At 45.2% G+C, this 25959-nt stretch overlaps 1 protein-coding gene across 1 annotated transcript in view; it reads right to left on the bottom strand.

Moving 5' to 3' along the window:
- The window catches only part of LOC121288969 (phospholipid phosphatase-related protein type 5-like), a 143379-nt gene that overhangs the window by 23469 nt on the left and 93951 nt on the right, over positions 1-25959 (bottom strand). Inside the window, exon 5 of the mRNA XM_041207833.1 lies at positions 23531-23707. Coding sequence (XP_041063767.1) covers positions 23531-23707 — 177 coding nt within the window. The remainder of the gene's footprint in view (positions 1-23530; positions 23708-25959) is intronic.

Genomic DNA, 25959 nt, shown 5'->3' with positions numbered 1-25959 from the left:
GAGTTTCATTACTAAGTTTATCCAGTTTTGACTCTTGTAGCTATAAGATTAGATTTCCTGAAGGCTGGTATATTCTTATTTCATAGTTTGTTTTTCTACCTATGCTATGGTAATATATCTAGTTCTAATATGATTATATGTCTTCAAGTCAAGTATTCCCCTTTTCATGGAAAAAGATCAGTGCAGAGGCTTGGTCTTCTGTAATAATGGCCAACAACTGACCCCTCTAAAGGCAGCCACCATGGCTCAAGGCAGGTGTGTGATGAAATACCCATACTAACCATAGACAGCACCTTCCAAACCCATAACTGCCCCCATCTAGAAGGCAAGGGCAGCAGATAGATGGGAACACCACCACCTGGAAATTCTACTCCAAGCCACTCACCTTCCTGACTTGGAAATATATCACCGTGCCTTCACTGTCGCTGGGTCAAAATCCTGGAACTCCCTCCCTAACAGCACTGTGGGAGTACCTGCATCACAGGGACTGCAGTGGTTTAAGAATACAGCTCACCACCATCTTCTCAAAGGCAATTAGAGATGGGCAATAAGTGCTGGCCTAGTCAGCGATGCCCACATTCCATAAATGAATAAAAGAAACCCCTTCTTTTCCCAAAACACCTTGTTAGAAAGTGGAATGCCCTACCAGAAGCAATGATGGAAGTAGAATCCATAACAGCATTTAAAATGTAATATTTGAGAGTGAAACCTTTAAAAGGGAATGGGGAAAGAGCAGGAGAATGGGACCAAGTAAAGAAAGCTAGTGCAGCTGCTAAAAAGAAAGTTGGTAAATGATTTTAGAAGAAAGAATTATTTTTTGTGTGTATATATTGTGGCCAAAGCACCAAATGGAAGGGGATCGCTTACATATATGAGGTGAGACAGGAGAAGTAATTTTTTAATATAATAACTTTTTGGTAGTTGGTGGGCTGAGAAATCCATCTTTGGTCATTGGGAAAATAGATAGCATTGAAGTCACTTAAAATTTGCATTGTATGAAAATTAGTAAGATAACAGGATCAGTTGGAACATGTCCAAGAAACCAAAGCAAATGAGATTGGAACAGATGGCTCCTTGGCTGAATTTTTCATACCTCAAGTACTGGAGTAACGTCAAATGACTGGAAAACAGCTAATGCTTTCCAGTTATTAGGAAAATGATCCTGGGAATTAAAAAGTTATTAGCTTGATATCTACGGTACGCAAAGCACTGAAATTTATCATGAAAGAAGCAATTTTTGAATACTTAATAAAAGTTAAGGCAATAATTCAACCCAGTATGTGCTTATAAAATTCCAGGCCATGACAACAGATTTACTGGACTCCTTTGAGAAGGTTGTAGGACTGGTGGCTAAATACAAAGTTATATATCTCAACTATCTGATGCTATTTGATTAGGTGTCTCACACAACACTTATGGACAACTAATGCCACTGAGAAAAATGTGGATGCCATAAATTTAATCATAAATCAAATAGGAAACAATGTTGGTGATCAATGTTGGTAGTTTTCATTGGACAGTTGTAATCAGCAGTGTCCTGGGTTTCAGCCAAAACTCTGATGGATACTGTTACGGACAGGAGGTGGTTTAATTTAAACAGCCCTGATTTCTCCTCCCACCATTGTAAAGGAATTTTTTCCCCCTAATGTTACTGTGGGATACTGAAGCAGGCTTATGGGGATTGTTTGTATGTACTTTTGTGTATGTGTGTGCGCGTCTAGTTTAATTAAACTGCAGTCAGACTGCAAGGTTTGAATGATCAAAAGGGGTTAAGTGTAAAATAGGCATTTGAAATTGAGATGTGTAAGCTAGGATGAAGTCTCAGCAGATACAAAGTGAGTGGAATTTGCATTGAAGTAATTTTTTAATATAATAACCTTTTGGTAGTTGGTGGGCTGAGAAATCCATCTTTGGTCATTGGGAAAATAGATAGCATTGAAGTCACTTAAAATTTGCATTGTATGAAAATTAGTAAGATAACAGGGTCAGTTATTGAGAGGTTGTTTGATTTTCAAAGGGACATGATAAGATGCTTACAACTGGCAAGATAAATAAGGCAAAGTTATGAAGATTATTTTTCACTAAAGTGCTGGCCATAATGACAACATGAAAGATTTTTATGTTCTGGGAAAAGTACTTTCCAAAGAAAGGTTGAAACAATGGGATTTACAAATCAAAGGGGAGAATATATATTTAAAGAAAGATGGAAAGTTGTGTATGGGAGTGGCCGTGTGAGTTCTTGAAAGGTGCACTGTGTGAAACAGACTTGTGGAAAAAGATTCCAGCCATCCTGGAGAAGTTTACTATTCCAGTAATCAAGTTCATGTTAAAAGCTTTTGGAGTTCCATTGGTGAGTGAGAGGGAGAGAGAAGCTGTGAAATAGCTCCCTTATAGCAACAGTCGGTGCTTGTGGTAATATTGCTGGATGTTTTATGGATAAAGAATCTATTTGGACTGTTGCATCAATGAGGTGTGCAGTTGGGAGTCTAATTAAATAGAATTCTTGTGAGAACTGTTATAAAGCTAAATATAACTGTGTAACTGTAGCCTTGTGTTTTTAAGTTTTTCTTTTATTTTGTAATAAATTTTTTAATTTAATCTTTAATATCTCAAAAGGTGGTAGTGGACTCATTACTTCTGACTTCAGTGCTCAAACCTTTTCGAAATAAATACAAATTTCAAGATTGGTGTGATAGCATGGCCAAGTTTCCCTTTTGGATTTGGTCAGCCTGGCGAATACCACCTGCCATATCATAACACTACCCGTTAATAAACAGAAAGATGTTTTGATTTTGATTTCCCCCTTTATAAGCAGTGGCATATATCCCAATGCCATTGTTATGGTGTGATCTAATTTTGATTAATAACCCACAGCATGCTTGAGATAAGGTACACTAAGAGTGTTAGTTTATTTGCACACACTCAAAAGGTGGTGGTAGTGGGGGTGGGGGGTTGGCAGTGGTGGTGTTGCTACGTAGCCCCTGGTGCAATCATATAATCAAAGAGGGATAAAGAAGGACAAATTCATAGGGCAAAGACCACAGGATAAAGAATTATTGTTTCACTTGGGTGCAGAGTCCAGAATCAAAGTCCAAAGGTGTATTACTTCACAGAAGTTGACAGGCTGAAGACTGATGCTGGAAAATTCACTTTTCCAGTAGAGATGGCTCCATGATGGGAAAGGCATTAATCTTGTAGGTGAAGGTACAGAAGATTACAAGTACCATAATAAACAGTGTAAGTGGGGGCTGGACATTCACCTGGACTGAGCCCTTGTTCTGAGCTACTGTTTGCTAAACAGAAGATGGCAGACCGATTGGCAGCATAGCAAAACAGCGTAACTGATTCTCCCAGCTAATGGCATCATGAGATTTCCACCTCTCCACTTTGGCTTTGACAAAGGATGTATATTCCTTTGTGTGGATTCTTGAGATTGTTAATGTTTCAAGCATTAAAAATTTCAAAGGAGGTTGCAGGGTCCTTTGTCCAAGCAGACTAGTATTCTCAGTTTTAAAACAGCAACAAGAGAGCAGAGATTTTCACAGTGTAAAACACTGGGAGGAGAGCCGGAATTTTACCATTTAAAACAGTGTGAGGAGAGCGGGATTTTTACAGTTTAAAACAGTGAGAGGAGAGAAGGATGTTCACAGTTTAAAACAGTGAGAGGAGAGTCGGGAGTTTTACAGTTTAAAACACCATGAGAAGAGCGGGATTTTCACAGTGTAAAATGGCGAGAGGAGAGCTGGAACTTTCACAGTTTAAAACAGTGAGAGGAGAGCCGGGGTTTTTACAGTTTAAAACAACGAAAGGAGAGCCGGGATTTCTACAGTTTAAAACAGCGAGAGGAGAGCCGGGAGCACACAGAGAGCGGACCTGCGTGAGAAGGGCACCGGCGGCGGGAGATGAAAACTGGAGGTAAAGAGTTCCTTCAACTTCATTCTACCTGCAAGGGCTGAAGTGTGATGTCACAGTAAAACAGGTGGGTGATTGGTGGGTATCTCTTCCCTATCTCTTTTGATTGGCCTAGTGGTTTAAATCAGGACACTTTATTGCAGCTGAAGAGTACAGTTAAGAAATTCACTTTTAAAATATTTAACATCTAAATTAATTAATTAAATAGAATAGGGATGGCTGGGCAGGCGATGTGTTGCAGCTGTAGTATGTGGGAGCTGGTGGATGCCAATGCGATCCACGGTGACCACATCTGCAGCAAGTGTTGGCTGCTCGAGGAACTTTGGCTCAGAGTTGATGAGCTGGAGTCTGAGCTGTGGACACTGCGACACATCAGGGAGGGGGAGAATTACCTGGACACTGTGTTTCAGGCGACGGTCACACCTTAGATTAATTACATCAAATTTGGTCCATGGTCAGAGACTGGAGGGTGTGACTGCGAGTGAGGCAGGAATGGGTATCCAGGATTTAGCTTTGGAGGAGCCGCGGCCAGTGGCTTTGTCCAATAGGTATGAGGTTCTTGCTCCCGGTGTGGACGAAGGCAAAGACTGCATGGGGGATGAGCGAACTGACCAGAGCACCGTGGTACAGACCGCCACTCAAGTGGGGGGAGAAAAGAGAAATGTAATAGTAATAGGGGATAGCACAGTTAGGAGAATAGATATTGTTTGCAGCAGCAAATGCAGAGAGTCCTAAAGGCCGTGTTGCCTACCTGGTGCCAAGGTTAAGGATGCCTCTTCTGAGCTGGAGAGGAACTTGGAGTGGGAGGGGAAGGATCTAGTTGATCGTGGTCCACATGGTACCAATGACATAGGTAAGACTAGGAAAAAGGTTTTGCTGAGGGACTATGAGCAACTCAGGGCTAGATTAAAAAGCAGAACCACAAAGATAATAATCTCTGGATTACTACCCGAGCCATGTGCAAATTGGCGTAAGGTAAATAAGATTAGAGAGGTAAATGTGTGGCTCAAAGATTGGGGTGGCACCAGTACTGGGGAAGGGGAGAGTTGTTGCATTGGGACCGGCTTCATTTGAACCATACTGGGACCAGTGTCCTGGCAAATTGTATAACTAGGGTTGTAGATAGGGCTTTAAACTGATTAGTGAGGGGGCAGGTTCAACTGAAGGGATGTTTAGAAAAGCAAAAATAATCGAGAGAGCAGAGGTGCAGGGTAGTGAAATAGGCAAACAATAATGAAAGTGTGACAGGAAGGGGAGAAAATATAAGGGTGCAGCAGAAATTAGATCCAGAATGAGTAATAATGGTAAAAAGTCAAAGCCTTATCTGAATGCACACAGCATTTGTAACAAGATAGATGAGTTGATGGCACAAAAGAAATAAATGGATAGCTATGTGACTTGATAGCTATTACAGAGATGTGGTTGCAGGGTGACTAAGACTAAGAACTCAATGAAGTTCTGGAAAAATAGGCAAAAAGGAAAAGAAGGTGTGGTAGTTTTGTTACTAAAGGAAGGTATCAATGTGGTTGTGATTAGTGAAACAGGTGCAATAGATTGTGATGTGGAATCAGTTTGGGTGGAAATAAGTAATAACAAGGGGAAGAAGTCACAGATGGGAGTCGTCTATAGGCCCCCGACGATTTGCCTCACTGTAGGACAAAATATAAATCGGGAAATAATGGAGGCGTGTAAGAAGGACATTACAATTGCCATGGGTGATTTTAATCTGCATATTGACTGGACAAATCAGATTGGCAGGGGTAACATGGAAGGGGAATTTGTAGAGGGCATCAGGGATTTTTTCTTAGAGCAATATGTTGCAGAATCTACCCGGGAACAGGCTATTTTAGATCTAGTAATGTGTAATGATTAATAAGAGATCTTGCAGTTAAGGATCCTCTAGGGGGTAGCGATCACAACATGGTAGAATTTCAAATTCAATTTAAGGGCGAGTAACTCAGATCTCAAACCAGTGCCCTCAACTTAAATAAGTGCAATTACAGGGGTATGAAGAAAGAGTTGTCTAAAGTGGGCTAGGAAAATAAGCTAAGGGGAAGGTCAGTGGATGAGCAGTGGCAGACATTTAAGCAGATATTTTATAACGCTCAGCAAACATTAATCCGGGCCAAAAAGAAGGACTCAATGAGAAGCATGTGGTTAACAAAGATGGTCAAGGAGAGTATCCAATCAAAAACTAAGTCATACAAAGTGGCAAAAACTAGTGGTAGGCCAGAGGATTGAGAATTTTTTGGGAACAAGCAGCGGATGTTTAAAAAGCTAATAATGAGGGAGAGAATTGATTATGAAAGTAAATTGGCAAGAAATATAAAAACAAACAGCAAGAGCTTCTATGGGTGTATAAAAAGAAAGAGTAGCTAAAGTGACTGTGGGACCCTTGGAGGATGCAGCTAGAGAATTGATAACATGGAACAGGGAAATAGCAGATAATTTAAGTCAATATCTTGTCTTCATGGTGGAGACACTGTAAACATTCCAAAGATATCAGATAAGCAAGGAACTAATAGGATGAAAGATCTTGTAACAGTCTCTATCGCGAGGGACAAGGTATTTGAGAAACTAATGGGACTAAAGGCAGACAAGTCACCAGGACCTGATGGCCTACATCCAAAGGTTTTAAAGGAAGCGGCTGCAGAGATAGTGGAGATATTAGTCAAAATATTTCAGAACTGACTGGATTCTGGGAGGGTCCTAGCGGATTGGAAAACCACTAATATGATGCCCCTGTTCAAGAAGGGAGGAAATAAAAAGCAGGAAACTATAGGCCAGTCTGCCTAACATTGTTATTGGTAAAATGCTAGAGTGCATTATTAAGGAAGACATAGCAAGACATTTAGAAAAGTGTAACTCAATCAAATAGAGTCAACATAGTTTTGTGAAAGGGAAATCATGTTTGACAAATTTGCTAGCGTCCTTTGAAGATATAACAAGCAGAGTTGGTAAAGGGGAACTGATAGCTGTAGTGTATTTGAATTTCCAGAAAGAATTCGATAAGGTGCCACATAAAAGGTTATTCCACATGATAGGATCTTACGGTATTGTATTAGCATAGATTGAGGATTGGTTAACACACAGAAGTCAGAGTCAGGATTAATGGGCCTTTTTCAGGTTGGAAAGACGTAATGAAGTGCCACAAGGATCAGTCCTAGGGCCTCAATTATTTACTATCTAATATTAATGACTTGGAGGAGGGGTCACAGTGTAATGTATCCAAGTTTGCTGATGATATAAAAATAGGTGGGAGGTCATGTTGGGATGAGGACATAAAGAATCTGCAAGGTGATCTTGACAGGTTGAATGAGTGAGCAAAAACTTGGCAGATGGAGTTTAATGTAGGAAAGTGTGAGGTCATGCACTTCGGTAGGAAAAATCAAAAGGCAGACTATTATTTAAATGGAGAGATACTCCAAAAAAGTGCAGCACAGAGGGATGAGTGCTCTTGTGCATGAAACACAAAAAGTTAGCATGCAGGTACAGCAAGTAATTAAGAAGGCAAATTGAATTTTGGCTTGTATTGCTAGGGGGTTGGAGTTTAAAAATAGGGAAGTCTTGTTACACCTGCTGGTGAGGCTGCACCTGGAGTACTGTGTACAGTTTTGGTCCCCATATTTAAGAAAGAATATGCTGGCATAGGAGGCAGTTCAAAAGGGATTCACTAGGCAGATTCCTGGGATGAAGGAGTTGACTTATCAAGAATGGCTAAACAGGATAGGCCTTCATTCATTAGAGTTTAGAAGAATGAGGGGTGACTCTTATAGAAACGTACAAAATTCTGAGGGGGCTTGACAGGGTAGATGTCTTTATGGGATATGTGGAACATTCCTTGTTCCAGTCCTACTCCGGCCCCCTTCCACAACTCTTTCTCCGGTACATCGATGATTACTTCGGTGCCGCTTCATGCTCTCGTCGGGACTTGGAAAAATTTATTAATTTTGCTTCAATCTCCACCCCTCCATCATTTTCATGTGGTCCATCTCTAACACTTCCCTTCCCTTCCTTGACCTCTCTGTCTCAATCTCTGGTGATAGACTGTCCACCAATATCCATTACAAACCCACCGACTCCCATAGCTATCTCGACTACAGCTCCTCAGACCCCGCTTCCTGTAAGGACTCCATCCCATTCTCTCAGTTCCTTCGCCTCCGTCGCATCTGTTCCGATGATGCTACCTTCAAAAACAGTTCCTCTGACATGTCCTCCTTCTTCCTTAACCGAGGTTTTCCACCCACGGTCGTTGACAGGGCCCTCAACCGTGTCCGGCCCATCTCCCGCGCATCCGCCCTCACGCCTTCTCCTCCCTCCCAGAAACATGATAGGGTCCCCCTTGTCCTCACTTATCACCTCACCAGCCTCCGCATTCAAAGGATCATCCTCCGCCATTTCCACCAACTCCAGCATGATGCCACCACAAGACACATCTTCCCTTCACCCCCCTATCGGCATTCCGTAGGGATCGCTCCCTCCGGGACACCCTGGTCCACTCCTCCATCACCCCCTACTCCTCAACCCCCTCCTATGGCACCACCCCATGCCCACGCAAAAGATGCAACACCTGCCCCTTCACTTCCTCTCTCCTCACCGTCCAAGGACCCAAACACTCCTTTCAAGTGAAGCAGCATTTCACTTGCATTTCCCCCAACTTAGTCTACTGCATTCGTTGCTCCCAATGTGGTCTCCTCTACATTGGAGAGACCAAACGTAAACTGGGCGACCGCTTTGCAGAACACCTGCGGTCTGTCCGCAAGAATGACCCAAACCTCCCTGTCGCTTGCCATTTTAACACTCCACCCTGCTCTCTTGCCCACATGTCTGTCCTTGGCTTGCTGCATTGTTCCAGTGAAGCCCAACGCAAACTGGAGGAACAACACCTCATCTTCCGACTAGGCACTTTACAGCCTTCCGGACTGAATATTGAATTCAACAACTTTAGGTCGTGAGCTCTCTCCCCCATCCCCACCCCCTTTCTGTTTCCCCCTTCCTTTTTTTTCCAATAAATTATATAGATTTTCCTTTTCCCACCTATTTCCATTATTTTTAAAATTTTTTTTAAATCTTTTATGCTCTCCCCACCCCCACTAGAGCTATACCTTGAGTGCCCTACCATCCATTCTTAATTAGCACATTCGTTTAGATAATATCACCAACTTTAACTTTAACACCTATGTGTTCTTTTGTTCTATTGTTGTTGACATCTTTTGATGATCTGCTTCTATCACTGCTTGTTTGTCCCTACAACCACACCCCCACTCCACTTCTCTCTCTCTCTCTCTCCGCCCCCCACAAACAGACCTTAAACCAGCTTATATTTCAACTCTTTCTTGGACTCGAACTCAAGTTCTGTCGAAGGGTCATGAGGACTCAAAACGTCAACTCTTTTCTTCTCCGCCGATGCTGCCAGACCTGCTGAGTTTTTCCAGGTAATTCTGTTTTTGTTTGTTTTGGATTTCCAGCATCCGCAGTTTTTTTGTTTTTATCTCTGTGTTTAATTGACTGACACTGCTCTTCAAGAAATGCCTACCTCCTTGAAGAAGTTCTGTTCCTCTCTGCGACAAGATTTCCGTATCTCTCTGTTGTCTTGCTCACCTTCCTTGCTTTCCATTTCCCTCCTAGTGTTTGACAAGGTGTTTACTAAAACCCGCTTTCACAGCCATATCTCCTTTCTCAGTGACTGTCTCTGTCTCCGACTTACCCCACGTGGATTTCAACTGAAATTCCACCCCTCATGTTTCGAACCCACCCAGGATTACAGGTATCTCCGGGACATAAAACGTTTCTCGGACTGCTGTTCCCGTCACATTCTGAAATCCACACTCAGTGCCATGCGCCGCCATATGAACACACTCGACCTCTCCCTCCAGCAGCACCGCCGTACCCTTTTTCAAAGCTGCGCGTGCCCCCAGTTTCATTTTATCCTTCGGCTCATCCGACGCCTCAACAAGAAACTTTTTCTCTTTCTCTCAAGTGCTAAGGAACGCCAGCTCTAACAACTCATCGACACCAACACCCATCTAGGACCCTCCACCCCTGCCTGTCCCTCCGTCCCCACCCCATCTTCCAATCCCAACCCCAGCCGTGTACTCATTATACCCCCTGACCTTCCCCTCTCCGATGCTGAACGTTCAGTGCTCAGCAAAGGATTTAGTTTCATACCCTTACGCCCTCACCTCAATGAATTTTGGGCTCGGCATGATGCTGAACTCTTCTTCCGCCGTCTTTGTCTCCGGGCTCACTTCTTTGGGCAGGAGTCCTCTCCCAGTTCAACGGATCCTTTTACCCATCTCCAATATTCTCCCTCCACCTGGACCCCTCCCTCTGGATTCTTACCTTCTCTTGGTCTTTTCATTGAGAACTGTCGGCGCGACATTAGTCGTCTCAATTTCTCTGCTCCTCTCACCCATTCTAACCTGTCTCTCTCTGAACTTACTGCACTCCATTCTCTCAGGTCCAACCCTGACATTGTCATCAAACCCGCTGACAAGGGTGGTGCTGTTGTTGTCTGGCGCACTGACCTCGACCTCGTGGAGGCTGAGCGTCAACTCGCAGACACTTCCTCCTACCTCTCCCTGGACCATGACCCCACCACTGAACATCAAGCCATTGTTTCCAGGACTGTCACTGACCTCATCTCCTCTGGGGATCTCCCTCCCACAGCTTCCAACCTGATAGTCGCCCAACCTCGGACGGCCCGCTTCTATCTCCTACCCAAAATCCACAAACAGAACTGCCCCGGTAGACCGATCGTCTCAGCTTGCTCCTGCCCCACAGAACTCATTTCTCGTTATCTTGACTCCCTTCTCTCTCCCCTTGTCCAGTCCCTTCCCACCTACATCTATGATTCCTCTGACACCTTACGTCACATCAACAATTTCCAGTTCCCTGGCCCCAACCGCTTCCTCTTCACCATGGACGTCCAATCCCTCTACACCTCCATCCCCCACCAGGATGGTCTGAGGGCCCTTAGCTTCTTCCTCGAACAGAGGCCCGAACAATCCCCATCCACCACTACTCTCCTCCGTCTGGCTGAACTTGTTCTCACGCTGAAAAATTTCTCCTTCAACTACTCTCACTTCCTCCAAATCAAAGGTGTGGCTATGGGTACCCGCATGGGCCCCAGCTATGCCTGTCTCTTTATGGGGTATGTGGAACATTCCTTGTTGCAGTCCTACTCCGGCCCCCTTCCACAACTCTTTCTCCGGTACATCGATGATTACTTCGGTGCCGCTTCATGCTCTCGTCGGGACTTGGAAAAATTTATTAATTTTGCTTCCAATCTCCACCCCTCCATCATTTTCACGTGGTCCATCTCTGACACTTCCCTTCCCTTCCTTGACCTCTCTGTCTCAATCTCTGGTGATAGACTGTCCACCAATATCCACTACAAACCCACCGACTCCCACAGCTATCTCGACTACAGCTCCTCACACCCCGCTTCCTGTAAGGACTCCATCCCATTCTCTCAGTTCCTTCGCCTCCGTCGCATCTGTTCTGATGATGCTACCTTCAAAAACAGTTCCTCTGACATGTCCTCCTTCTTCCTTAACCGAGGTTTCCCACCCACAGTCGTTGACAGGGCCCTCAACCGTGTCCGGCCCATCTCCCGCGCATCCGCCCTCACGCCTTCTCCTCCCTCCCAGAAACATGATAGGGTCCCCCTTGTCCTCATTTATCACCCCACCAGCCTCCGCATTCAAAGGATTATCCTCTGCCATTTCCGCCAACTCCAGCATGATGCCACCACCAAACACATCTTCCCTTCAGCCCCCCTATTGGCATTCCGTAGGGATCGCTCCCTCCCGGACACCCTGGTCCACTCCTCCATCACCCCCTACTCCTCAACCCCCTCCTATAGCACCACCCCATGCCCACACAAAAGATGCAACACCTGCCCCTTCACATCCACTCTCCTCACCGTCCAAGGACCCAAACACTCATTTCAAGTGAAGCAGCATTTCACTTGCATTTCCCCCAACTTAGTCTACTGCATTCGTTGCTCCCAATGTGGTCTCCTCTACATTGGAGAGACCAAACGTAAACTGGGCGACCGCTTTGCAGAACACCTGCGGTCTGTCCGCAAGAATGACCCAAACCTCCCTGTCGCTTGCCATTTTAACACTCCACCCTGCTCTCTTGCCCACATGTCTGTCCTTGGCTTGCTGCATTGTTCCAGTGAAGCCCAACGTAAACTGGAGGAACAACACCTCATCTTCCGACTAGGCACTTTACAGCCTTCCGGACTGAATATTGAATTCAACAACTTTAGGTCGTGAGCTCCCTCCCCCATCCCCACCCCTTTCTGTTTCCCCCTTCCTTTTTTTTCCAATAAATTATATAGATTTTCCTTTTCCCACCTATTTCCATTATTTTTAAAAAATTTTTAAAATCTTTTATGCTCTCCCCACCCCCACTAGAGCTATACCTTGAGTGCCCTACCATCCATTCTTAATTAGCACATTCGTTTAGATAATATCACCAACTTTAACTTTAACACCTATGTGTTCTTTTGTTCTATTGTTGTTGCCATCTTTTGATGATCTGCTTCTATCACTGCTTGTTTGTCCCTACAACCACACCAACCCCCTCCACCTCTCTCTCTCTCTCTCTCTGCCCCCTACACACACACCTTAAACCAGCTTATATTTCAACTCTTTCTTGGACTCGAACTCAAGTTCTGTCGAAGGGTCATGAGGACTCGAAACGTCAACTCTTTTCTTCTCCGCCGATGCTGCCAGACCTGCTGAGTTTTTCCAGGTAATTCTGTTTTTGTTTTTGTTTTAGATGTTGATAAGATGTTTCCACTAATGGGGGAATCCCAATCCAGGGGACATAATTACAGAATAAGGGGACACTCATTTAAAACTGAGATGTGAAGGAAGTCTTTCTCTCAGAGGGTAGTGAATTTTGGATTTCTCTACCTCAGAGGGTTGTGGTGGCTAGATCACTGAAAGTATTTAAAGAGGGTGCAGAGAGTGTTTTGAAAAATAGGGTAGTTGAGGACTATGAGGAGCTGGCATGAAAGAGGCGTTGAGAGCCATGATCTTATTGAATGGTGGGGCAGGCTTGAGGGGGTGAATGGCCTACTCCTGCTCCTGTTTCTTATGTTCTTATGTTCTTCGCTGGCCAGGCCTGGCTTATGAAATGTAGGTGGCCTTTGTATAACTCACTTTGTATTTTGTCTCTGCCGTCCACAGGGTCATTAGTGTCTCTTCAGAGATAACGGGGGCAAATTTCTCTGATACTGCTAGAAAGTTCCTTTTGTTTCTGATTACAGGCAGACATAGCTTCAGCCTTTTTAGAGTCTTTGTCCTATTTTTAAAATATTAGGAAGTAGCCATGAAGCTATATATATATTTCATAAAATTATAGTGTGAGGTCTGAGCTCTGTGATAATACTCAAGTATTTTCCAGTGTTCCTCATGAATGCCTATTGTATGTAAAATGCCTCAACTGGCTGATGATACCAAATTGCATGGGAAAGCAGGCTGATCAAAGGAAAGTGGCACAATTCGGTGAACTTTTGCAGAAAATTTATAACAGGGCAGGTGAATCACAAATAGGATATAAAATATGAAAAAATGGAGCTGATAACTAAAATGGCAAATATGGCTACAAAATAAAGGAATAGCATTAAATAAAGTTAGCCAAAAAAAAATTCCAAATGCAAAAGTGTCGACGTGGTGGGATGTTATCATAGATTATGGCTAAAGGTGCACAGAATCTAAATTTGTAAGCTATTACTGACACTAAGGGTATTGATGAGAGAATACCCTTATAATAGTCAGGTGCTGGCATCATAGCCATGCTAAAGTATAGTTGGAATGGAAAACAATCAGTGAAGCAACCCTCTTGATTGGCACCCCATCCACCTTAAACATCACTCCATCCATCACTGGTGGCTGCAATATGTACCATCTACAGGATGCACTGCTGCAACTCACCACAGCTCCTTCAACAGCACCTTCCAAACCTGAAATCTCTACTACCTATAAAAAAGCAGCAGGCGCTGCTTCCCTCAAAGCCACACACCCTCCTGACTTGGAAACATATTGCCATTCCTTCATCGTCACTGGGCCAAAATTCTGGAACTCCGAATAGTTAGCACTGTGGGAGTACCTACACCACATGAACCGCAGTGGTTCAAGAAGGCAGCTTCTCCAGGGAAATTAGGAATGGCCTAATTAACTGCTGGCCAAGCCAGCAAAACCAACATGCCATGAATAAATCCTGCTGCTCTGGTTGCTGCTTCAAGCAAAACTGCAGCTGCTTTTGTCTGTTAGCTTGGGGTAAAGAGACTGCTTATGAAGCAATAAATTATACTTTTTCTATGGATCCTGAAGGAGATTTTATATTGTGAAAGGTGTACTGCGCTTAATTTCTCCCGGGAATGTCTGTCTGCGATTACAATCTGTGCTCTGCTATGTAACAGGTCAGGATTTTCACCATTTCCACCAACCTGCTTCAATTGATTTAACTAAATTGTACTGCTCTCTGCTTATCTTAAATCAGAGTATCACCAAGAGAGTTTGATGTAAAGGAGCATGCATGACAATGTCTGCAATTGTTGGTCCAAAATGAAACCAGAAAGGAGTGCAATTGCAAAAAAATGTCTTGCTCTTCACATCACTTAGGGGAGGATTTTTCCCTTGTCAGGCGGGCTTGGCGGGGGCCGACCGGGGCCGGACCGCGATTTCACGCTGGCGAGCCAATTAAACGTAAAACGTGAACAAGCGCTGCCTGTGTCGGGAGGGTGGAGTGGGGGGGGTGGCGTGGGGGAGTGGTGGGGGGAGGAGGAGGGTGAGCACAGACTTTGCGTCTGCGTGGAAGTGCGCATTGGAAAAGCTCCCTGAGGCACAGAGCTGCGTGAGGGAGGTGAACAGTTTAATACATCAAAGATAAAGCTTTTTAAAATGTTATAAAACATGTCCCCTCATGAGCAGGGGCATGTTATGCATGAAATTTAAAAATTTTTATTTAATTTTTAATTGCTGTTGGAAACCTCATCCCGCACGTGGATTAAGCTTTCCTAAAAAATGCAAAGGCCTGCCCGCCAACTGAAAAGTTGGATGGGTAGTGAAAAATTTGCTCAATTACCTTATCAATGGCCTTAATGGGCCTTTTAATTGTCAGCCGGCGCACTGCCAATACTGGCGCACGCCCACCGAATGAAATATTGCTCGGACGTCATTTTACGCTCGGTCAGGTCGGGCACGCGCCTGCCCAGTGAGCTAAAACATCTCCCCACAATTAATTTAAAAATTTACATTGAGGTGTTGGAATGTATAACAGTTGTGAATATTGTTGTTACATGTAAAAGCTGGGGTCTGACGGGATGAAACTCTCTTCTCAATGAGAGAACCTTGAATTGACAGATACCACAGTTAGTGTGCATTGGTGTCTTTGTGGTAACTCTGAAATTGCAGTATAACGCCCATGGGGCAGAAATTTACACTGATCAGGTGTGTGCCCACCCCGATCCAGCAGGAAATCACACGAGGTGATGTCGGGCGAGTATCCCAACGTCATCCCCTGCTCGCGCGATATTTCGGTCGGCAGGTGCATGCAAAAGTCGGAATGCGCCCGCCAGCAATTAAGAGGGAATTAAGCCCATCAACGGCGCAATTGTCTGTAAATTTTCAGTGCTGTTGGCGGACTGGCAAATCAGCCAGACAGACCTATACATTTTTCATCAAACCTCATCCACGGGTGGGATAATGTTTCCATGATGAAATAAAATATAAATAAATTTCTGTGGACAGCATTTTCAGTAGCTAGACTTTCAGGTGATTTATTATGATGCAGCGGTGAGCTTCTCAGTGCACGCTTCACGCTGGCTGGCCATTAATTGGCCAGCCAGCGTGAAATTACGGTCAGGGGCTGATCGCGGTCGGCGGTCTGTTCCCAGGCCAATCTCAGGCCCACCAACCTAAAAATTCAGGCCCATTATTTGACCCTGACTTGACTATAGAGAGCATCAATGTGAGATGCCCTGGAGGAGGCAGTCTCACACTGCTTGGGTTTTTAATACTGTGTGTAGCATAATTCTAAGTCACTAATTTATTTTGCTCATTGTTGGGATCTGTGTGTCACTGACATGGCTATCATTTATTGTCTAACTTTAGCAACCCTTGAGAAGGTGGCAATGAACCATCTCCTTGAACCATATAGCTATAGAAAGGTTACGGTGCAGAAAGAGGACATTCAGCCCATCATGTCTGCGCCGGCAACAAAAAGAGAAAAAAGAAATTAGACATTCATTTTTAATCCCATTTTCCAGCACCTGGTCTGTAGCCTTGTGGGTTACAGCACTTCAGGTGCATATCCAGCACCTCTTAAATGAGTTGAGTGTTTCAGCCAAAATTACCAACTTAGGCAGTGAATTCCAGGCGCCCACCATACTCTGGGTGAAAATTTTTTCCTCATGTTCTCTCTAATCCTCCCTCTCACCTTAAATCTATGCCCCCTGGTAATTGACCTCTCAGCTAAGAGAAAAGGTCTTCCTCGTCTACCCTACCTAGGCCATGCATAATTTTGTCCACTCAATTAGGTCAGCCTTCAGTCTCCTCGGTTCTAAGGAAAATAACCCTAGCCTAATCAATCTTTCTTCATAGCTGAAATTTTCAAGCCCTGGTATATCCTTGTAAATCTCCTCTGTACTGTCTCCAGAGCAATTATGTCCCTCCTCTATTGTGGTGACCAGAACTGCACACAAAATTCCAGCTATGGTCTAACCAGCGTTGTGTACAGTTCCAGCATCATATCCCTCATGCAATAAAGGAAAGAATTCCATATGCTTTCTTTACCACCTTATTCACCTGTCCTACTACCTTCAGGGACCTGTGGACATGCACTTCAAGGTCTCTCACTTCCTCAACTCCTCTCAATATCCTCCCATTTATTGAGTATTCCCTTGCTTTGTTTGTCCTCCCCAAATGCATTAGCTCGCGCTTCTCTGGATTGAATTCCATTTGCCACTTTTCCGCCCACTCAGCCCATCATTCTGGAGGCAACAGCTACTTCTTCACTATCAACAATGGGGCCAATTTTTTTGTCACCTGGAAATTTCCCAATCACGCCTCCCACATTTAAATCCAAATCATTAATATATACAACAAACAGCAAAGGCCCCAACACTGAACCCTGTGGGATGCCACTGGAAACTGATTTCCCCTCGTAAACAATCCATAGACCATTACCTTTTGTTTCCTGTCACTGAGACAATTTTGGATCCACCTTACCACCTTCCCCTGTATCCCAAAGGATCTCACTTTTCTGACCAGTCTGCCATGCGGTAATGGTACTTCCACAGCAGTTTAAATAGTTCTCAGGCAATTTGCTAAAATATTGTGAATGATTTTTGAACTTATAGTTGATTTTATTGTTTCGAGTGCAGATGCTTCAGCCGCATTCAACAACTTTGAAGATTTAAAGGCCAGCAGGAGAGCTCTGCAGATGCTTGTGAACATGCAGAGTGAAGAATTTCAATGTAAGCAGAAACATAAACAAGATCCTGTCCAGCTATTGCCAATAACTTCAGTCCATTATCTGCAGTATAAATGCACCAGTAATTCATTTCCGGCTGGGTGTAAGTCTTCAGCAAATAGCTTGTCTTAACTTCACACAAGTTGGAGTTAATCAAAAAACCACAAGGTTGCCTGATATTGGGAAATGGAAAAATTACATTGTTGCAACAGCATGTCCAACGGTGAGATTAAACAACACTGTTGTGGCAGCTTGAGGGGAGCTCTAACATGCATTTAACCTGTGCTGCACCGAATCTGATGCTGATACTAAGGATTATTTAACTCAGTTCACAGGATGGATATTATTTATAGAAGCAAAATCCATCAGATGTTGGGAATCTGAAAGAAAAACAGAAAATGCTGGAAGTACTCAACAGGTTGCTGGACCACCCTGAGATTCTGCTTGTCAAACACTGAACTCTGCAGCCATAATGGCAGCAGTCTGAACCTGCAATGGTAGCATCAATTTCAGAGCCTCCACTGCAGCATGGAGCTATTTAGGTGATTTCTACCAGTGTTGCAATGGAAGCTGAGGTGTCATCGATTAGACCCTGTATCATGGGTAAGTCAGCAAGTGCTGATATGGAGTTTCCCCCCACCTGGCTCTGACCCCTGCATGAAGCCCTGTATTAAGTTGGAGCTGGGCTCCTCCATGCTCCTTGCGGTGACAACAGGCTGTCTGGTAGGGCAGACAGCGCACCATGCATCTCAGTGTGCATGCTCATCAGTTCAGTGTTCTCCTGTGGGTTGCTCCATCAAAATCCTCAACTGAGTCCCCTGCTACAGATCTGATCTGCAACCTCGCTTTCTGGGGAGCGGGTGCAAAAAGATCGGAATTTTCTGGCTATATTGGCATATGGTGTCATGGCGGGCTGGGGGTGGGGGGGGGGGGGGGGGGGGGGGGGTGGTGGGAGGAGGGTTGTTGGGGGACAATATGGAGAGACAGCCAAAAATTGGTTCCACGCCTTCATGAAACCAGTTTGCAATCGTCCGCTCCACTGGTCACTGGCTGCTGCACATCGGGAACCTAATTTCAATACTTTAGCCCCGCTCACCGTAATTCCACCACCCCCCCACCCCCCAGATCACCCGGACACCACACCGACATGTTTCACAAGTGTACATAAGCGGCGTGCACCTGACGAACTGCACTTTGCTCAGGACTTCGAGATCTTTTTGCCTACCTCTCTTCAGGCAGCGCTCGAGGTCATCAGTGCCAGGCTTCGCAGGCAGCACCACATCACTTTTAGGGAGGCTCACCAGCTAGTCTTTACCTACCAGACCAGCCGTAAGGCTTTTCAATAGCTGCAGGGCTAGGACTTGTTTGGGGAAGGGGGAGAAGTGGCCTTAGGCAAGGGAAGAGGCTTCAGGATGAGGGCTGTACTGGAGAAGTGGGGTATCCCAGGGTGTATGTGGGGGCACATATTGATCTGAGCAAGTGGCCTCAAGATGATGAGGGTTAAGGAGACAGTCTCCAGAGGGGATGGGGCCAGACAGAGATGTGAGGGTCTGTGTGAGAGGGTGAGTGGTGATGTCCCTTGAGCTGGTAGTGAGTAAGATGCCAGTGAATGTGTGATGGCCTTGTGAGTGTGTGAGTTTAGAGTGATAAGGTCTTACCCTGGCAGATCATTCACCTGTTTTCTGCACTGGATGGCCGACCTCTTGTGTGCAGCATTGGCAGTGACCACCTTTGCCGCTGCCTCCCAAGCCAGAGTGGTGAGACTGAGGGGCCTCCTGCAGCCAGTACAGAGTTAGAGGACATCACGGTGGGCCTCCACAGCATCTAGAAGGCATCCCAATGATGTGTCATTGAATCAGGGGCAACATTCTTCTTGGTTTTTGTGACCATGTCTTCACTGGAGCAGTCCTGGGCTGCAAGCATCGAGAAATGTGTGTGTGGCAGCAATGTAAATGTGGCACCCTGCATGAGGAGTCAGTAAGGTAATGGCATTGAGGGGGAATTGGAGGCCGCCCACCAGTGAGATAGCATGTTTCCTGTGGCTGCATAATTAATGAGGCGGGAATGGGACAATAGGGCGCGGAAATCTGCCATTGCGGCTGGCGGTTGAAAGAACTTTTTCCCTACCCGCTACTGCACTTTATGCAAATCTGGGACAATTCTGCTCCAAGTGTCCTTTCTCCTGGCCTGGCTGGAGCCCAATTGTGCCTGCTGACTCACCACATGCAGAACCTGACTCTATACTACCCTCAAAGGTATCTGCAGTGTTTGTGAATGTGATTGTCAGATCAATTGATGATGCTTCCTGCTCAGAAGCCTGTAGCAGCTCGTATCACTGAATCTCACAGTGCAGAAGAGGCTCTTCAGCCCATCGAGTCTGCACCTACACATGAGAAACACCTGACCTACCTACCTAATCCCATTTACCCGCACTTGGCCCATAGTCTTGAATGTTATGATGTGCCAAGTGCTCATCCAGGTACTTTCTAAAGGATGTGAGGCAACCCACCTCCACCACCCTCCCAGGCAGCGCATTCCAGAACATCACCACCCTCTGGGTAAAAATGTTTTTCCTCACATTCCCCACTAAACCTGCCACCCCTCACCTTGAACTTATGCCACCTTGTGACTGACCCTTCAACTAAGGGGAACAGCTGCTCCCCATAATCTTGTACACCTCGATCAGGTCGCCCTTCAGTCTTCTCTGCTCCAACGAAAACAACCCAAGTCTATCCAACCTCTCTTCATAACTTAAATGTTTCATCCCAGGCAACATCTTGGTGAATCTCCTCTGCACTCCCTCCTGTGCAATCACATCTTTTTCCATGTGGCTGGTCAGGTGATAGTTCTTCGGTATCTGAAAGCAGAAAACCAGAAGGGGAGCGCTGGGTGAGGGAAGAATAGTGGTTGTAAAGAAAGAGGTCACACCATCTGGAGCTTGCACCTCATGCCAGATAACAGGATGAGTTTGAGGCGAGAGTCAATAATGTCCATGAGACAGGAACATACCATCATCCTCGATGTTCTCAGCGACACCTGATTCAATGTCCTCGGTCACAGTTGGGCCCCGTGATGTGGAGCACCAGCTCATCCACTGGGCTCAGAAGATGAAGGCACGACTGTCCCCACTTGTTCTCTGCTGCTCTGCTGTTATGGGTTACCTTGTTTCGTACAAGAGGGGGAAGAATGCCAGTGAGTGTTTTGCAATGTGTTGTGATGATGTGCCGACCATAGCTGAATAACTGGGTGTATGTGGGAACAGTGAGAGGTGGCTGTGAGTTTGGCAGCAGCGGTAGATGTGGGAGCTTGATGTGGATGCATCTAAATGGTTAGGCATGAGTTTTAATTATGATGGCTGAGTGAGGGGGCGGTGGTGGATTGAACAGCATGAGGAGATGTCCTATGAAGATTCATTCCATGATATTGACCACGTGTGAGGTCATTGAGCTTTTTACAACACTGCTGCTATGTTTGAGGGAGGAGATTCCTTGCATGGACTTCCTTGGCCACCTGCTCCCTTTCCTTTCTCAGCGTTTGCCTTAGGGGCCTCCTGGCCCCCTGTGGAAATATAGCTTCTCTCCTCCTTTGTATCTCCCGTACTAATACCTCCAGAACCACATGGGAAAGCCTTGGCGCACTCTTTCTGGTCTACTGATCTATTTGGTGTGCTTCGACTGGTGACCACTTCCTCCACAGTCAGTAACAGCTTCGGTGCAATAAGTGCAGCTTCCCTTTAAGAGAGGCAGGCTGCCTTTAAAATGTGAAGACTAACTGAAATATGTGCTAGCCATGCAAGCAGTATGGCCCTTTGCTGAGTGTGCAGTCAGCCAGCAATGCATTTAGCAATGGGCTGCATCCTGAAATCATTGTCTCAGCGGCTGCTCATGGCCAATCTGACCAGAATCAAGGGGTCTCAGGTGAATCCTTCATGTCCCCTCCTCCTCTTCCTTCCCCTGAGCTGGCCTCCAAGTGCCTGGTGGCAAAGACTGTGCCCTCATGATAGCAACATTGTTCAGGGTACAACAAACTTGGACACATTCAGGTGAGCACTGGAGGACTCTCGCTGAGTGGTTCAGGCAGTGGATTGCTTCAGGAATCTGATGATTTGCTCCATAATATTCCTTGTGGCTGCAGGGCTCCGCTTGTAGGTACATTGTCCTCTGAAGACAGAGGGGAGTCATGTGCCAGGCATATAGAATGTGTCTCTTGTCATTAAGTCAAGTCTTGCTTCAAAGAGGGGCTGCAGCTATAACCCCCATTCTAACAGATTTCCTGTTGGACAGGGCAGAAAACTCTTCTGACCTCCCTGTCAGCATGCATCAAATTCAAAAAGTCACCAAAGCTCTTCCAGGAACACACCGCAATAATTCTACAAATTGTGCATGAGCAAAAGTATTTCAAAAGCGCCTCAGATGCGAATTGGATGCCTGGCCCTTTAAACAATACCAGTGGAGCAGGGTTGGGGACGGGGTACTTGTGCATGTTCAGCAGTGAGTGGGCATTGGCTGCACCTGCACATGCCCAAATTGGCAAAAGGCACGTCAAATCAGCCAAAGAGGCAGTTTGACGTCACAATCTGCCCACTCTGCATGTCTCTGATGCATGCACAGCATGCCCACAGTGACTCCCTGTAGGTCATGGTGTGCTACTCTGGCCCCATCATAGATGGCAGCATTCCAACTTCCATTTTCAGCTTCTCTCGGTCCTGTAGCGCCAACTCCAGTGGAACTATAGAGCCAAATTTTTGCAACCATAGACTTTCTCTTAGCTTTCAAAGGATTCATCCAGCAATTGTCCCAAAAATTTTAAATATTACATTTAAGAATGAAATAAATTCAGAATGCATAGTTCTATGTATTTCACCCAATCCTTTATATACATAACTCTCTTGTGTCATTGAGAATTACTGGATCTTTTAAAAGCTGTAAAACACATTTCCTACTCAAATAGGTTAGCGTTGTTCTCATCCAAAGTTTACACCTCCCTTAAAAATACAAAGATCTGTAATTCTATTGTTTTTTCTACTTAAAAGACTTAGTACATGCATTGATTTGTGTCTTTGCATAATACTGTTTACGTGTAAATTTTTTTATAATTTATAGTTTCACTAGCATTTCTTCAGCATTGACAATGTAATTGTTGCCTTTGACAGTATTGTTCACATGAGCTATTTTCATAATTACATTGGTTATGTTGGTGTTTGCTCTTCCACTGCAGCATGAGTTTAGCTCATGCCACTCTTGTTCTCAGAATATCTATCACAGATGCTACACCTGAAAACAAAATCATGCTGGCATATATGCCAATTAAATATTAAAATAATTCAAATAGACAGATTTGAATTTACTGCTAAGACTTAAGAAAAATACGTACAAATCGAGATATAATTAGAACAAAAGGATGCAAAAACATTTCAGATTTCACACTTCTGGACCATTTCTAAAGTACATTTTGTCATTTGTGTGTCATGTATCATTTCAATAGCAAAATGAGTGTTATATACCATAGTTGTCCAGCATTCGTACTCTGTTCCATAAATTACACCTCTACATTTGCTATTCTGCAAAGGTTAAGCAATGTATTTGTGGTAGTAACACATTAATCATTTAAATTGCCCTGACATAAACTGAAAATCATACTTTAGTATGGATCAGTGCATTAATTAGATTAAATCACATTCAGTAGAAACATTTCTAGAATCTCATTTTGTTGTTAATATCTTGCATTTCCAAATAAGCCAATTGCTATTAAAAGATGACTAATGAGACAGCGTGTGGAGACTAATGAAAGTCAACAATAAGAAACATTGAAAATATTGAAATAAAATATCACCGATAGAATGTTTAATTTTGTATAGACATAACATTGTTTATGTATTGTTTATAACATAATAATCGGATTAAACCCTTCAAATAAGTGCAGGTTAAGTGTTTCCTGTTTGTATTGATTGAGATGGAGTGAAACCTCTTGATTCTCAAATTTTTGAAAAGTGAACGAAAGGTGAAGAACACAACGAAACAGATGAAGCCTTGAATAATGAATGTGGAACATTGAGTACTGGAAGCAATGTTGTAACTTATGTATCGGACTGATATGTTATTTAATTATTACAGTATTTACTTACCAAGAACACTCCTACAGCTGTTCCTATGATGAATCCTGCTACAACATCTGACCAGTGGTTTCGATATTCCGCTACCCTGTTTATTCCAGTCAGAAATGCCAAACACATGAGGCTCAAACAGAGGAGAGGTTTTGCAAGTCTTGTCCCATTGGCCTTCACAGTACATGTGATATACATCTACAGTTACAAAGAGAATTAAATTGCAATCTTAATTTTTTTTTATGTTACAATGATTACATGCTCTGTTTACAATGCTTTAACCAGAGACTAAATCTCCTTACAAGTTGATTATTTTACCTCCCTGTCCAGGGATAACTGATTCAACTGTGCATACCTTGCAAATGCGATTATTGTGGAGATTGGAAAGAAAAGATAATAGGAGAATAACTGCACACTTTTTCAACATTAAAAATATATGTAATTCAATCAGAAAACACTGGAAACACTCAGCAAATCAGGCAGCATCGAGCTGGAGGCGGGCGTGATAGGTGGTGCGAGCAGACAATATGGCACGATCGGTTTCACGATGGCATGAAGGCAGGTCCCGATTGTCGGCTCAGCCCGTCTCCGGTCGTCAGGAATCTCACTGTAATACATCAGCATGTCATTATCAGGTCATCCCGCCAGTCACTTGTATCCCCGCTGGATTGTCCATCAACGTTGGCGGGAAAGCACGCCAACGTGTTTCACAACAGCACAGAGGTGATGTGCGCTTGGCGGCCTGCACTTTGGGTGAGCTGGAGGTGAGTGCACAGCAACGTTCTGCAGAGCTCGCCAGGGTTGCCTGTTGCTTTGTAGGCTTCAAGGACACCAGGGTGTGGGGGGTGGGGGGGGGTGCGGTGGAGGTGGTCGTGGTTAAGTGCCGCCCTGCCTCTGAGGCAGCTTTTGAGGGTGAGGGGGAATGGGGGGGGTGGCGGGAAAGTGCAGCCTTGTCGTTGAGGCGACTGGTGGCGGTGGGTTGGGATGGGGTGGGGGGAGGTGGTGCAAGGGCAGCCCTGCTGTTGAATATAGCACACAAGCATTCAGGGTGGGGGGTAGGGTGGGTGAGGGAAGTGGCCACATATTTGGGAAACCTGTAGAAAGTGACTATTCCTCTGCAAATGAGACAATTCAGGCGCAGCCACATTGATATGATTGGAGACGGGCTCTTAGCTTATCTGCCCACTCAGGCAATGCAGAAGCATCAAAGTGCCACCAAGTTCTCCAGAGTGACTCACCCAACCACCCGGCACAGTCTGCAAATTCATAAGCACTTTTGTGGACTGCAGAGCAGTTGGACTGCACACGTTGTACAACCTCCTCGCTGAAGCTGGCCATAGAGCAGTCACTGCTGGAGGTGCTCACAGCCTCTTGCAATGTCAGCATCCTCGTTTGGACCACTCTCCCCCATGGTTCAAGCTAACAGGGCAGCCATGCAGCGGCACTAATCTCTGGCCATCCAAGTGGTGGCCAGCACTCTCCTGGAAGCATTAAGGGGCCGTCACACTTAATCAGGACAGGTTCTTAGTACACCCACGTTAACCACGTGTCTCTCTCTTTCATCCCGCAAGAGGAATACATCAGGGTCATGGAGCCTGGTGAACTAGCTGTAGGCCTGATGGCCCACGGAGAGCGAAGTAGAAGGAGGAGAGACCAACTGAAGCTCCTGGCTGTGCAGAGGCAGGAGGAGCAGCCTCAGAAAGAAGGGGCGGCTGGGGCTCCCACACACACTGCCCAAGAGCCACAGCCAGCCATCGCAGGCCAGCTCCTAGTGACAACCAGGTCCTATAGACGCCGCCTTTCAATCCTGCAGATGACTGAGAACCTGTGTCTCTGAAGATTGCGATAGTCTAGGGAACTGGTCGCTCACATCTGCCACTTACTGCAGGATTTGGTGCCATGGGGACGTGGAGAGCATCCGCTGCCAGTGGCTGTGAAAGTGACACCTGTGCTCAATTTCTAAGCCTGTGGCTCCTTTCAGGGCTCCACAGGTAACCTCTGTGGGATTTCTCAAGCTTCGACCCACAAATGCATCCACGAGGTCACAGATGCCATCTTTGCCAGGGCAAACAACTTTGTGCATTTTGCCCAGGACCAGGACAGCCAGGATACAAGAACGATTGGATTCTCCCAGATTTCGGGTTTCACACAGGTGCAGGGTGCAATTGACTGCACTCATGTAGTGCTCAGATTTCTGGCACAACACCCAGTGGACTTCATCAACCACAAGGGCTTCCATTCGCTCAATGTGCAGCTGATGTGCAACTACCAGAAACGCATTCTGCAGGTCTGCGCATGGTTTCCAGGGAGTGTGCACGACACCTACGTCCTCGGTCGGTCACAGATACCTGGAGTCTTCCAGGGTCCACAGAAGCTGCAGGGATGGCTCCTTGGGGACAAGGGCCACCCGCAGAGGCCGTGGCTGATAACACCCATGCGGCGGCCTCAGA

This window comes from Carcharodon carcharias, chromosome 16 (genome assembly GCF_017639515.1).
Source record: "Carcharodon carcharias isolate sCarCar2 chromosome 16, sCarCar2.pri, whole genome shotgun sequence".
In the NCBI taxonomy this organism is placed as follows: Eukaryota; Metazoa; Chordata; class Chondrichthyes; order Lamniformes; family Lamnidae; genus Carcharodon; species Carcharodon carcharias.
The sequence above is the reverse complement of the archived record's forward strand: the minus strand, read 5'-3'. Positions and strand labels throughout refer to the sequence as shown.